Here is a 14,583-nt window from a genome sequence, read left to right on the forward strand (position 1 = left end):
TCTAGAACAAGCTGCAAAACTTTATAAAATAATAAAATAGAACATCAGTCATGGCTGAAAACATTCATTTGTTTGATTAATCAGTAAAATTGGTTCATCTAGATCATAAAATGTGGGCTGCTGAGTTCAAAGCCCCTTAAATGATTTTCAGAACTGATTTTGTTGAACCTGTACATCTCTTAATTCAGACAAATTTATTTTACAAATATATAATAATGGCCTGCATGCCAAAACTGCTGCATACATTGCATAGTAGCCTTTAAAAGGTACTGTTATTTTAATTACTTGTTTATTGTATTGGATGAAAGCAAGACAGTTAATCAGTCAGCGGGGCAGAGGGACACACCTGTTAGTTTTAGGAGAAATCAAATAACACTTCGTTAGAGAGACATGCCACTTGAAAGAAATGTTCATCAAAGAAGACGTTTCTTTGCTGGCAGAAATCTAATCAATGATCTGAGCATGTTCAGAATTCTATCATTCTTCGTAACCTTTATTCTTTTGCCTCTGGTATTGCTGTGCAATAGGAGAAGCTGGTTGACCTCATTTCGGAAGTGAATTGTAATACGAGGGAACTGTAATCGTGCAATCAGACCTGACGAGTGCTAATCAGTTTAATTTTGCTTTAATCAGTCACTCGAAACAAAAGCAAAACAAAGGATTGGAGGAGTCTAGTATTTATGGAAGCAAAACATTAGGATGCCGAACACAAGTGTTTAAAGTCTGTAGATGTTCTCCCTGGGGAATATTTCTCCTAAACATTCCTCCTCCAGAACAATGCTGTAAATGATACTTCCCCTTGTTTCTGAATTAATGATTTTGCTGCACCACTGAAAGCTAAGCACAAAAGAGAGGATTTGCTCTATCCTCTATCATGAATGCCGTTGAGAATGTGTTTAGATTATGTCTCAACTCCTATCCCCATCATACCCAAGGAAAGATCAGAAGTGACCCTGCCTTCCTTAGTCCCCTCGCAGCAAGTAGGTGAGCAACCAAACCAGTTCTTTGCTTATTGGATGCTGTCACAGAAAGGGAGTTGCATACAGAACAAGGTCTGCAGAGTTGTATGTGGGGTCCTCATAGGATCTCCCAGGATCATTTATTTCAACTTGCAGCATTGCAGCAGGATTCAAGCTTCCCAGATTTAAAATGCACCCCCTCTTCGCTGATCTCCAAATTTTGCCTGCATTCTTGTCTGTATCCCATCAGATGGGTGGGGTAATTAATAATAATAATAATAATAATAGTCGAGGCAAAAAAAATGCTGTCAACTTTACTCAGACAAGCCCCTTTGCAAGTTAGACAGCTTTTTGTAAATATGCAGTGACATAAAGTTGCAGGTAAGACGATAAACTGTATTTCAACAACCTCGGCGAAATATTTATTCAATATATTACTGAAAGAAAGTTATTTCACGGAGAAGACACCCACTTCTGATGGCTCACATGCCATTTCTATAGCAGAGGTGTCCATTTTCTGCAAAAAAAAAAAAGATTTCGTAGCAGGAGTAGGCTAAACTTAATAAAATTTATGAATGTGTGCCTGATTGTGTTGGTTGTACTAATGTGTAATTTCATTTAGAGGTGGCATTGTTTCTCAACGAGCCAGCTCTCGTAATCCACAAAGGATTTCCCAAGTATTAGGAAAGAAGAGCTGCTGGTAGATGAGGGTTTGCGATTTAGATTAACTGTAGCCATATGTCCTACGCTACGGTGGTATAGAAGAGGACCCTGCAGTTAACATACTTCTCTGAGGCTGATTCTCCTGAGACCTGGTTGGATTCCGTTGCAAGAATGTGGAGTACAGTTTGGTCTTTTCGGCAGTCCCAGACAGCTTCGATAGATCCCACCAACTTCTGCAGTCTTTAGTACGGTGTAATGAATACCTATCCAGAAATGAGATTTTGCTGTTACCATTACATAGTCTCAATACTAGGGCAATGGCGGGTAGATAAAAACTGTCTCCGGAGAAAGGTTTTTTGACGTGTTCTTTTGACAGATGTGATCTATTTGCCAGGCATCGGTTTGTAAGCCTTCCAAAAGCATAATGTACAAGATGGTGCCACAGCCTTGCCGAAAGGCCCACAAAGTAACAAAAGCTATATTTAAATCTCCCGCCATAGCTGTCAAGTACCCCCAACATAGTTTGAAATTGTGTTCCATTAAAACGTTGCGTTCCTTGGAGATTGTTGGGGTCTGACAATGAAAAGGAAGGCAAGCTGCTTAGCAGACCACTTTTCCATAATTTCCCATTTTCCTATAATAAGTAGCCATATTCTTACCTGTCAGTACCACCTTGTATGAACAATGTGCAGCCTAGAACGTTGTCATTAACAGTTTGCAGGGATGGGATTACCGTATTTTTGGCTCCATAAGTCACACTTTTTTCCTCCTAAAAAGTAAGGGGAAATGTCTATGCATCTTATGGAGTGAATGCGTGGTCCCTGGAAGAGAGGAGGCCGCTCAGCAACTGATTGCAAGAGATCGGGGAGGGAGATAAGGGACGCTAGCTCCCTTCCGCCCCGCCCCCTTGCCCAGGCCTCCATTGTTGAATGTTCTGCAGAGGGAGGCTGTTTGTTTCCCCAGCAACATGTGATTATCTGGCTGATTAGATTATCAGAAGCTGCAGAACTGTGAGTTAAACAGGATTTTTTCCCTTTGCAAAGTAAATTCAACAACTTTGAGCTGATCCTTTAAAAATGGGGCTTCTCCTCTTTGCAAAAGAAGCTGCACAACTGTGAGCTGATCCCCCCCCCAAATGGGGCTTTCCCCCTTTCCTCCTCTGAAAACTAAGTGTGTCTTATGGTCAGGTGCGTCTTATGGAGCAAAAAATACGGTATGTAGTAGGTACCCTCACTGGGTTAGGCACATGAGCTTGTGTGGAAAGAGTATTCTGGAGGTAGAATGTCAGGAAACCATGGCCCTAACTATCCACTGTTTTATGACCAGACCCTGAACCCAATGAAGCACATAAAGCCACCTGCATTAATTTTTTTCCTTCTAAAGCCATTGCTCTGTCTTCTATCCCAGTACTGACATCAGCTCCCTAATGTCTCAGGCAACGATTATTTCCTGTTACCCATGAGATCCTTTCAACATGGCGGGTTGTAGCCAACATTGCACAAGCAGAAGGCAGCTCGTGCAACCAGTAGTCCAACACTTCTGCAGCTCTCAATACCCTCTCCTGAAAAAAACCCTATTCGGATAACAAAGGTAGGAGCAGATGGGTGGAGCCTACTGAACATTCTGAACTATCTTTGGGGGGGGGGGGAGAAATCACCTGAAATAAGGAATCATGTGACAGTAGTACAAGATTCCTTTGCCTGATTTTAGACAATCTCTCTCCCACCTACCCCAATTGCCATTCCATATGCCACATCCCAGAATGGTCAGTAGCCCCTTCCCAGATGCTTCAGTGTCCAGAGGGCTGGAGGTTATCAGTAGTATGGGAAAGGAAAGAGAGACTGCACCAACTGTTTCCTGCATGGAAACAGGAAACATTGGATGGAACCCAGAGATTGGATTTGGAGATTGGAGTTTATTGATGCACAGGATAAACGTTATTCCTGAGTTATGCACACTTCTTCTGTGGTGGCACCTACAGATTTGCAGCTCCCAGGTTTACAGCTTCCTCCTCTTCTACTGTTGATATTAAGCCTCACCAATCTGATAGCCAAATCAGCTCATCAACTTCTTAATTCCCTCTAGATCTTTAATATAGACAATATATTTAAACCTCTGAGCAGGAGCTCGATTACGAGAAGGGATTCAGCTCTTAAGGTCAAAGAAGCCCTTTTTAAAAAGAGAGGTGGAATGGTGCCAGAAGGAGCTAATGGTTTTTTATAAGATTATTCCCCACTGTGTGATTCTAGCTAATCCTGATTTATTAAAAACAGAGGCAATAAGAGGCAGATCTGGTGACTTATCAGAATCGGCTAACCGTAAGGAACCCTTTTCCTACCTGTTGTGAGTAATTTGGAAATGTTTTTGTTTTTGTTTTGCTATTCCATCCCTGTTAAACCCTCCCCTCCCACATTGTGCCCTTGAGCAGATAGATAGATTAATATATATCTCAGGTGGTAGCCTTACTCTTTCAATTGATCACTGATCTTTAATGAATTGGGTTAATCCTCTATTGGCATCTGTAATTTTCTTCATCAATAGTCAAAAAGAAGAAAAAACTGAAAGGAATTCTAATGTACTCTAATGTACTCCTTAATCATTGGCATAGTACATATCTAGAAAACCTGGAGTTTAGTAGTGTTACTCAGGAAAGTAAATTCTATTTGGTGGCGATCAAACACAAACGAAATCAGTTTTCCTTTACAATGCCTTTGCTGGGCATGAGCCAAATGTGACAAGTAGTATTGAGGTGAATAGCAGAAATAATAAGAGGCAGGACAAGGTTTGCACCCCTTTTTATATTTTGTAAAAGTGCCAGGGGATAAAAATGAAACGCTTTTTACTAAGCTTTTTTAAAACAAAAAAATTAGCTGAGACCAAAAGGCTTGTTTCTTTATTTAATGCCACTTTTATTCTGCCACAGAATAGATAGATAAGTTTTAAAGATTTGAACTGCTATGTTTTGTTTGTCCAGTACTTCAGTTTGCAAATAGACTTGCAGAATTATCTGTTTTATACTGAGCATACTCAGCTGTACGGCATATTAACCTAAGATTTCACCAATCGTCTGCCTGACAACTCGAGTGAATATGCCTTGGAAATAATGCAGTTGGCAGAGCTGAAGCTTGTAGTAGGACTTGTTTAGCTTATTTTATAAATTCTTATATATAATACTGTATAATATTTATTGCTTCCTCTGACTTATTCCTTAATATTACCGTAGGCGGAAGCCTATTTTACCAGTGATAAGATTTGCTTATTCTTAAGGACGTGCTTTTATGGATGGTGGCATCTCCCAACCAGATGCCCAGCAGACGTTGTTGGACTGTAACTCCAGCTTGAGGGTACAAGGTGATGAGAGCAAGAGGCTCTTAATCACAGGATTGTGGGTTCGATCCCTGCATTGGGCAAAAGATTCCTGCATTTCAGTAGGTTGGACTAGATGACCCTCGTAGCCCCTTCCAACTCTACAAGTCAGTCTGTAAACATCTGAAGGTTGGGATCCTGCTGCATTCAGTTAAAGGACATATTTGTCCATCATGAATGTTGAACCACAGCACTTTAAAGTCCAGCCAAATTTTAAGCGAGGAATTCAACATTGCACTCTTACTCTGTCAGCACAAACTTTTCTGCATGCGAGATGGGACGAGCCCCATTCTCCTCCCCCCCCCCCGGTGTGCTGTTCTGGGAGTTTCCTGACCCTCTAGCACGGATTTTAGGGAGTAGACCCGTGGAAGCGCTGGTACTGCTCCCTAGCACTGGCTTCCACTAGCACACTGGGTTAGTTGAATCCGGGCCTTAGTCACTCTCATTTTCACAATGAAAACCCATTTATTTGCTTCCACTATTACAGGTTTAGGGACCCAGGTGGCGCTGTGGGTTAAACCACAGAGTCTAGGGCTTGCTGATCAGAAGGTCAGCTGTTTGAATCCCTGCAACGGGGTGAGCTCCCGTTTCTTGGTCCCAGCTCCTGCCCACCTAGCAGTTCGAAAGCACATCAAAGTGCAAGTAGATAAATAGGGACCGCTCCGGCGGGAAGGTAAATGGCGTTTCCGTGCACTGCTCTGGTTCGCCAGAAGCAGCTTTGTCATGCTGGCCACATGACCCGGAAGCTGTCGGCTCCCTCGGCCTATAGAGCGACATGAGCACCGCAGAGTCGGACACGACTGGACCTGATGGTCAGGGGCCCCATTTACCTTATTACAGGTTTATTCTCTACCTGTAGTGGCAACAGTGGTTGTCTGTGTTGAGCAGGTATTCCGTGTAGTGTTTTGTCTGTGGTGGGGAAAATTAACCTCTTGTACCAGCCGTATTTTTTCCTCCAGCCCTATATTTGTGCAAAGTGAGTTAAGCCCTTCCTTAGAATGAGTTCATTTGTAGGGCTGTCTGTGCCCAAAAAGGATAGGGGTAGTCGCCCTATGAATATATTTTCCAAATCAGTGGAGCCAAATCGATACTAAGGCTTTTTTTCTGTTTGGAGTATTTCTTCTTTCTTTTATATTTAATTAGCCAGAAGCACAAGTCTTCTTTCTTTCATATTTAATTAGCCAGAAGCACAAGTCTATCTCTGCAGCAGGGCACCCTGCCCATTCAATAGCAGTGGGGATGCAGAAAGCGTAATTTGCTAAGACTTCCTCTCTCGGCATTTTAAAGGAATGTTCAAAGGTGGCCTTAGACAGGCATTTCTGCTCATGGACATAGAATTGTTTGAGATGGTGAATGATTTCAATATGGGCTTAAAGCTGTTTTTAAGAAAGAACAATATGATCTAGTCCTGGAAGCCGTATTCTTGTTTCATATTCACCCTTTTTCTGTTTTTTATCTAACGTCACACTTTTTTTGTTGTGCATTCAAATATCCGTTACTTTTGTTGTGCATTCATAGGTAATAGAAACTCTTTAGTTGTTCTATAATACCAAGTAAGTAGGCCGCTGGGAAACCTCTCTACAGACAGCACTTGCAAACTGTTGTTTATTGTGTTCTGGCAAGCCACGGGAATGTGTTAACCCCAAACTCATAACAATTTATAGGTCTGTCTTGGGAGGTTTTGACTGAAAGCAAGGTCAGTAATAAACTGCAGATTTGTTTCTCTAGCCTGTGATTTAAATTTTATGTTTCGCATGAGGAAATCCTGTGCGTTAAGATTTATCCTAGATTTATTTATTTATTTATTGCACAGCGAGTTCTTTATTCTAATACATTTATTCTAATGTAATAGTTTTCCCAGGCAGGCTAAAACCGCAGGGCGGGTTACTAGTTTTTATCCATTGCTCTGAACAATAAGCGGACTGAAAACAATGAGGCAAGTAAAATATGTAGAGTGACTTTTATCTCCTTGCAGTTTCTGCAAATAAGCCTTGCTAGTTGCTTTCTGCATATAGAATCTGTATGACAGATTAGTCTCACCAGCTGTAGAAAGTCAGATTATTCCTCTCATTTTTACTGTGCATGTCTCCTTAGAAGTAAGGCGGGTTGAGTTCACTAGAGTTTATTTCCAAGCAAGCGTTTGTATAGGGATGGGACATAGAACAGAACTAGTAAAATTGAATTTGCACATAAGAAATCCCACTGTTGGCATGAATGAATTTTTTTAAAGGAGATCATAAATACATTTCTTCCTAGCATTCTCTCTCTCTTTAAAAAGACTGTTTGTGATTGATTTCTAAGGCCATGGGTCATTACTTAACCTAGGCTTGATGTGGTCTATTTCATCTTCATTAGAGTCTGAAATAAGAAGACAAAGCTTGACCTCAAGGGGCTTCTAGTCTTAACATTTTAATATACAAAGACTCAGCTGTGTTCGCCTTAATTCAAAGTCTCCATTAAGGAAGTTCACAGGGGGGGGGGGAGTGTCCCCTGTCCCATTGTCCTCTCAGCAGTCACCAGTGCCCCTTTCCACATTGTTCAGGGATCATAGAATTGTAGCGTTGGAAGGGACCCTGAGAGTCATCTAGTCCAATCCCCTGCAATGCAGGAATTTCAACTAAAGCATCCATGGCAGATGGCCATCCAACCTCTGCTTAAAAACGCCCAATGGACCACCACTTTCAAAGAGAGTCTGTTCCACTCTCTTCCTGATGCTTATGTGGACTCTCCTGTTTTGTAACTTGAATCCATTGGTTCACATCCTAGCCCTCCGAAGTAGGAGACAAGGAGCTTGCTCCATCTTCCATGTGACATCCCTTTAGATTTTTGAAGATAGCTATCATATTTCCTCTCAGCCTCCTCTTGTCCAGGCTAAACTCCCTCATAAGGCTTGCTTCCCAGACTCTTGGATCATCTTGATCACCCTTCTCTGTACACGTTCCAACTTGTCAATATCCTTCTTAAATTGTGGTGCCCAGAACTGAACACAGGACTCCAGGTGTGGCCTGACCAAGAAAGAATAGAGAAGTACTATTATTTCCCTTAATTGGAGCACTATACTTCTGTTGATACAGCCTAGACCAGATGTAGGCAACCTAAGGCCCGGGGGCCGGGTGCAGCCCAATCGCCTTCTCAATCCAGCCCGCGGACGGCCCGAGAATCAGCGTGTTTTTACATGAGTAGAATGTGTGCTTTTATTTAAAATGCATCTCTGGGTTATTTGTGGGGCATAGGAATTCGTTCATTTATTTATTTTCAAAATATAGTCCGGCTCACCACATGGTCTGAGGGACGGTGGACCAGCCCATGGCTGAAAAAGGTTGCTGACCCCTGGCCTAGAAGAACATTAGCCTTTTTTTTTTTTTTTGCTGTTGCATCACACTGATGATTCATGTTAAGTCTGTGGTCTACTAAGACCCCTAGATCCTTTTCACATGTACTGTACTACTTGCAACCCATCTTATATCTGTGCAGCTGATTCTTCCTGCCACAGTGTTACATGCCAATGTGTTGTTGTTCATCTGAGGTTGTATATGCCTAATTTTAAAGACCTGCTAAGGAATAGATTATTGTTGTTATGTCCTCATATGTTAAACCATAGAAATCAAAGAAAGTGTACTTCCTTTCCCCCCATGACTGTATATAGTAAGCAAATAAACTCAATTGGACTTGTGTATGAGTAGACATGTGTAAGACTTCTCTTGGAGTTAACTATACTCACCAAAAGCAACAACATCAGCAACCTGGAATAAGCATTTCTCACTTTAACAATAAGATACACTTTGTGCTCTCGCTTCAGAGCTTGTTAAAGTCATAATATGGGGGTACTTAGAGCACTTTTACCTGGGTGCAAAGCACCTAACGTTATCTCAGTAGTCCTTACCCCTCCCCCCCAAAAAATCCTGTAAAATAAACTCAGAAGAGTGGTCTTGAAGGCATCAAAGCTAAAATGTCTGGCTCTTGGTGCCAATTGAATGAGAGGCCAGCTGGGCACCATGTGTGCAAGCAACTCTGAGCGCCTTGGAGGAACAGCTGGGTGTCAGCGCAAGAAATAGTAACAGTAAGCTAGTATTATTTCTGCAGATACCCAGCCACTACATTTCATCTTGCTTATTTTATCTCAGAGGCCCATTTGATGAAGATTGGTTTCTGAAATCTGAGTTGATTAAAGAAGGTAGTTAAAAGAATTCCTAGGTTGTAAAAACAATTATTGGGTTTTTATCATCTTTGATCCCCCTCTGCTTCATCTGTCTTCTTCCTGTGTTTGGAGATCAGTTTTCTTGTAAAGATGCTGCATATTCCTTATGGCTTCCTATCGACTATAGCAACAAGTGGTGATCAGATGTTTTGCCTTGGGCTTTCTCCTTTTCTGTTCTGGTCTCCATTTTCATGTCAGGACAAGAGCGATACTCCCTTACCAGGAAAAATGCCATAATTCAGTCATTCTGCATGTTATTTAAGAACTGCCTTCTGTTTTGAAGGGGCTATGTGTAAATCCTCTACATTTTGTTTTTCCTTATTGTAGTTTGGAATGCATGGACCCTTTGAGCCATTGTTTGAACTAATGCAACCTTTTGGTATAGTCCTGCACTCAAGGAGACTTGTTGTTGTTGTTGTTGTTTAGTCGTGTCCGACTCTTCATGACCCCATGGACCATAGCACGCCAGGCACTCCTGTCTTCCACTGCCTCCTGCAGTTTGGTCAAACTCGTGTTCGTAGCTTCGAGAACACTGTCCAACCATCTCATCCTCTGTCGTCCCCTTCTCCTAGTGCCCTCACAATTACTTCAGCATGTCAGCACCCAACAATTTCTCCTTCTCTCTGAACCACATCAGGCAGCGTACTTGCACTCAGAGTAAAACTAGGAAATCGATTCAGTCGCAGCAAAGGTGTGTAGTGGTAAAATGACTACTGCAACTGAATGGTCACATCATCATTCTTATATGTACAGCTGCTCAGAGCTTTTCCCAAAATCTGAATGCTCCTTACATTCAAAGCTTAATTTCTGGCTAAGCTTTATGTTGATTTCTACAGGACCAGTTTAATATATATTTTTTTCCTTAACAAAAAGAAGAGGAGGAGGAGGACAATTATTTACTGCTCTCCCAGTGTAATAAAATTAACATTGAATATTGAGATGCCAATAAGTGGAGAGTGGAATTATTGCTGTAAAGCATAACTTCTAGTGTTCACAGGCAAATAACAATATGTTGCTATATTTCTTATAGCATCATAATTTTTTGTTGGTTTTGGGTCCCGCTTTGGGGACTTTTATACCACTTTTGATAAAAATTAAATTTTACCTTCTTTTTTGGGTGGTGTAGCACCATTTTGTGCTTCTATTTGAGTAGAATATCATTTGGCAGTCAGGGATAATGTCCGTGGCAATAATGTTGGTAGAGAAAATAAGGGTGTATTCAACTAAGTATTGCTCATAGTAGACCCACCGGAATTGACAGGCATAACTTATTTCAATGGGTCTACTCTGCATAAAACTTAGTTTAATGCCACACATCATTTTAAATATATTTTCCTCACAAAATACGCATTTATAAATATATTTTCTGTCAAAACTGCATTTCATTTAAGAAATACATGGATTTTAATGAATCGTAACACTTTTTTGAGCTGAAAATCTTTCCCACAGAATTTGGGGGAAGTGCAAATTACGAAGGATAACAATTTTGTTCAGATCTGCACATTAGTCTGGAAGGTGTGAACCGGATCATTCTTAAAATCCTACTTATGCTGAAACAGGGTGTGACAGACTTATGAATGAACATATTCCCAAGTGACATGGATTAGAAAGAGACAGACCCACCCACCCCGAGGTCAGGCTAGCCTCTCCTGGCAATTGCGCACAATTCCTTAGGCAGCTCCACCTCATATGTTTATAAGTGGACATGAAGCAAATGCCAAGCTTGTGACATTCATTACATTTTAAAAAAGAAAATCATGCAATATTAATGTCTTGTAGCACAAACTAGTCTTTCAGGGAGAAAATGTTTTTTTGTTCTGCATATTGAGGTCTGAGAGCATTTGACAATAAAGCTGGAAAGATGCAGCAGTCTGGGGTGTAATATAATTATAAAATGTAAGATACAGCAATCTCGCTCCACTGATCCACTAATATGAAATAGTTTAGCACCTGCACTTCTTTTGGAAACTCTTTTTAAAAATTTCTTGTTGGGCAGAGATAATTCAGTGGTTGATTCTCTCTGCGATATTTGTTTTTCCTCTTACGCTTCTCGAGCTAGAAAATAATACACAAGAGGCCTGTGTAATAAGGATGCTGAATGCAAATGCATGCTCACCCAGAAGAATTGTCTCAATAGCATTATTCTTTTTATCTTAAAACATTGTGGATTCGTTGACTTGTTTTTGTTCCATAATCATAAGAACGTCTGTTTGGAAAGTGGCCCTGTTGAAATGAGCAGGAACTAAATCAGGCTAGATCCAGAGAAGTACACAGTTCTTTGCGCCCGAGGGAGCTTAGGGCCCACTGTTTGTTGAACAGCAACCTCTCCCCACCCCGCCTCCCAATGCCCCACCACAAACAACTTTTGAAAGAGAAGAAAATTACAGCAGCAATTTGAGGTTGGGCATGGAGATGTTCTGCTGAACAAAGACCCTCAGAAATCTCCTTCTACTGGCACAAAGGCCTTCAGCATTCTAGATTAACTCTTTGAATCACACAAGCCTGGCTTGGTTGGCATCCGTCTGTCTCGGGAGACAGTGGAGGAGTGCGCCTTCACAGGTAAAGCCAAACCATTGGAGACTTACTGCGCCTGCTGTGGCTGTAGAGACTGATATGGGAGAGACATGTTTTGTTCCAGCCGGGGCAGATGAAGGCATCCAATTGTGCTGATACAGGTCTGCCATGGCGTTTCTCCTCTCTGTGCTTCTCCTAGCAGTAATTCCTCCACTGGTCACTGCTATGGATGCACAACTTGACTTAATTATCTCTTGCACTGCAGTCACTCACAAGGGATTCCCATGCAACGGGGTTAATGGTTCCAGCCTTCGTGTCACATTTGCAAACAACTTTGTAACATGAGAGTTGGTCTGGGGCCTGAAGCCTTGTAGAGCATATCCTTGGGGACTTGCACATCATGCCAAACAGGAGGGCTGGCTCACACAGAGGGAGTTCACAGCTTCTTGGCTCCTCCCTGGTCCTTTTAACTCAGTGCAGCAGCTAGCCAATATTTGGCTTAGCTTGTTGCCGAACCAGGATTTTTTACCCATGATCTATAGCAAAGAACAGTTTAACCAAGATCCTGGGTTCAAACCTTGGCGCTAGACTGACCTAAAACAGCTAAGAAGAAGCAATGCTGCCATGATCTCCACCCCAAGATCCAGCACATCTGCATTAAATCATAGTTTGGCTTAGTGTTACGGACAAACATGGTCAGTGTTTTATTGGGTGTGAATTCATTCTTCTTTCTTTCTTTCTTTCTTTCTTTCTTTCTTTCTTTCTTTCTTTCTTTCTTTCTCCCAGTTAAGCCTGAGCGAAGCATGCCCCCTCATGTTTTTTTTAATTGAAAGCAAGATTATTTGTTTGCTTTTAATGTTCCGTTCCAATCCCCAAACTTAGAACTGAAGTACAGTGGTACCTTTGTTTAAGAACAGTCCCGTTTACAAACGATTCTGTTTACGAACTCTGCAAAACCGGAAGTATTGTCCCAGTTTGCGAACTTTACCTCGGACTAAGAATGCAATCCGAACGGTGGAAGGGCACCGGCGGCGGGAGGCCTCATTAGGGAAAGTGTGCCTCAGTTTAAGAACAGTTTCGGTTTGAGAACGGACTTCCAGAACGGATTAAGTTCGTAAACCGAGGTACCACTGTACTTGCATTTCAGCATATTTGGCCGCATTGCTGTCACTAAGAACCTTTGTGAATTGGGTTTTAATTCAGCTGAAACCTATAGATGCTGAATTAACTGTTGTGGATCTCAGCTGGAAACCCGAGTCTCTAAAATTCACTGTAACTGCCAGGCTGCAACTAGTGGTTTGCCCTGTAGAGCTAAATCATTTTCTTTTGACTGGAGTTGCATGTCTTAGGACCAGCTAGCACTAGAATTTTCTTGCAGTAAGAAAAAGCTGTTGTAAAGCAGTTATGTGTCTACCAAACCAAGAAGACAAGTAACTACATAACATTTAGAAGGCATCCTTGTATAGGGAAGTTTTTAAATGTTTAATTATGTTTTTATGTATCTTGTAAGCCATCCAGAGTAGTAGCTGGGGAACCCAGTCAGATGGGTGGGGTATAAATAAGAAAAAATATTATGATGGAAGAAAACATCCTTATTTTCATAGGAGAAATGTTGGAGGGTATGCTATCCCATTCACGCAAGAAGTAAAATGAATGGTTGCACTAGTCACTTGGATTGCCTTGGGGGAATTAATTAATGTTTTTTCTAGTTTGGCAGGGGGATCAAATTGATTCATTTCCAGCTCAGTCCAAGGAGGCAAGGGTTTCAGTTAGCATCCTTTAAGTCTATCCCATGATACTATGGGCTGGAACTTTTGAATTGAACATTGCAAGTACAGTATTTGTCAAATGCGTGTGTCAGTTTTCCCACTGTGTGTTAAATTTCCTTTCTGATACTATCCCAGTATTTCTTTTTCCATTCCCCCCCCCAGTTGTCGGCCCTTGTAGTTTTCAAAAGGATGCATTTGCCCTTTTGTCTTCAAAACTTCGTAGGTTTGCAAAGTTCGTGGCCTTGGCACTGTCGGAAATGCAAGCTGTTGCAAAGGAAGAATGTACCTCATGTGGGAATTAACAGCACATTAATAAGACTCCTAAATAGCAGCACAGAGCAATGTTGGGGGTTTTGTTTTGTTTTTAATGTAGAAAATCCTTTTTCTCTTTGAGTGATGATACGGTTATAATGCTTGACTGACATGGGATAATTTTGTTGTTGGCAGGGAAGGCCGCTCTAATGCCCACTTGAAAGGAGATTACCAAAGAATTGGGGACGTTATGCTGAAGAACATCCAGAATATGAAGGTATGAATTATGCACAGCCTTTAAACCCTAGTGTGGATCATATGGGAGCAGTTTATGCACGCATGCACAGACAGGCGTTCATGCAGCCATGCTTGCTTGCTCTCTTTTTGAACAACAACATCACACAGTCCCTGCTGTATTTCTTGGGAAAATTTAATAGGTTCCCTTCTACAGTCATGTCTAGTTGGCTCAGATTGTTTACCCCAGAAGAAGGCTAGTGTCGGTGTGAACAACCAGCCGTGGAAAAGCTGGAACATAAAGTGGATGCAGTGCAGTCTATATAATTGTCTTAGACACGTGTGTATAGCAAAGTGATTGGAAGGCAAAAAGGATTGAGTAGGAGAGGACATTTTGGTCTTCTGGGCGACAAACCAGACCCATAGGACCGTATTAGACTTAGCTAGCTTCCTAGTTCTGGGCCAAATCCCCTATGATGGATTTCCAGCATGATTTAGAATAATGAAGGTGGATTAAGAATGTGAAATAGTAGGGGACTTTGAATCCCCTACATTGTAAAAGGATATGATCAATTTTTGTAGTGAGTGTTAGTTTTCATCATCATGATAATTGCAAAAGATACTGGCT

General features: G+C 41.5%; 1 protein-coding gene across 8 annotated transcripts in view; it reads left to right on the plus strand.

Annotated features, from left to right (window-relative positions):
* The window catches only part of FARP1 (FERM, ARH/RhoGEF and pleckstrin domain protein 1), a 180,226-nt gene that overhangs the window by 148,516 nt on the left and 17,127 nt on the right, over positions 1–14,583 (plus strand). For all 8 annotated transcript variants that reach the window (XM_060273358.1, XM_060273360.1, XM_035114373.2 and 5 more), the window contains exon 17: positions 13,917–13,998. In XM_060273358.1, coding sequence (XP_060129341.1) covers positions 13,917–13,998 — 82 coding nt within the window. The remainder of the gene's footprint in view (positions 1–13,916; positions 13,999–14,583) is intronic.

The sequence above is a fragment of the Zootoca vivipara genome, chromosome 4 (genome assembly GCF_963506605.1).
Source record: "Zootoca vivipara chromosome 4, rZooViv1.1, whole genome shotgun sequence".
NCBI classification, from domain to species: Eukaryota; Metazoa; Chordata; class Lepidosauria; order Squamata; family Lacertidae; genus Zootoca; species Zootoca vivipara.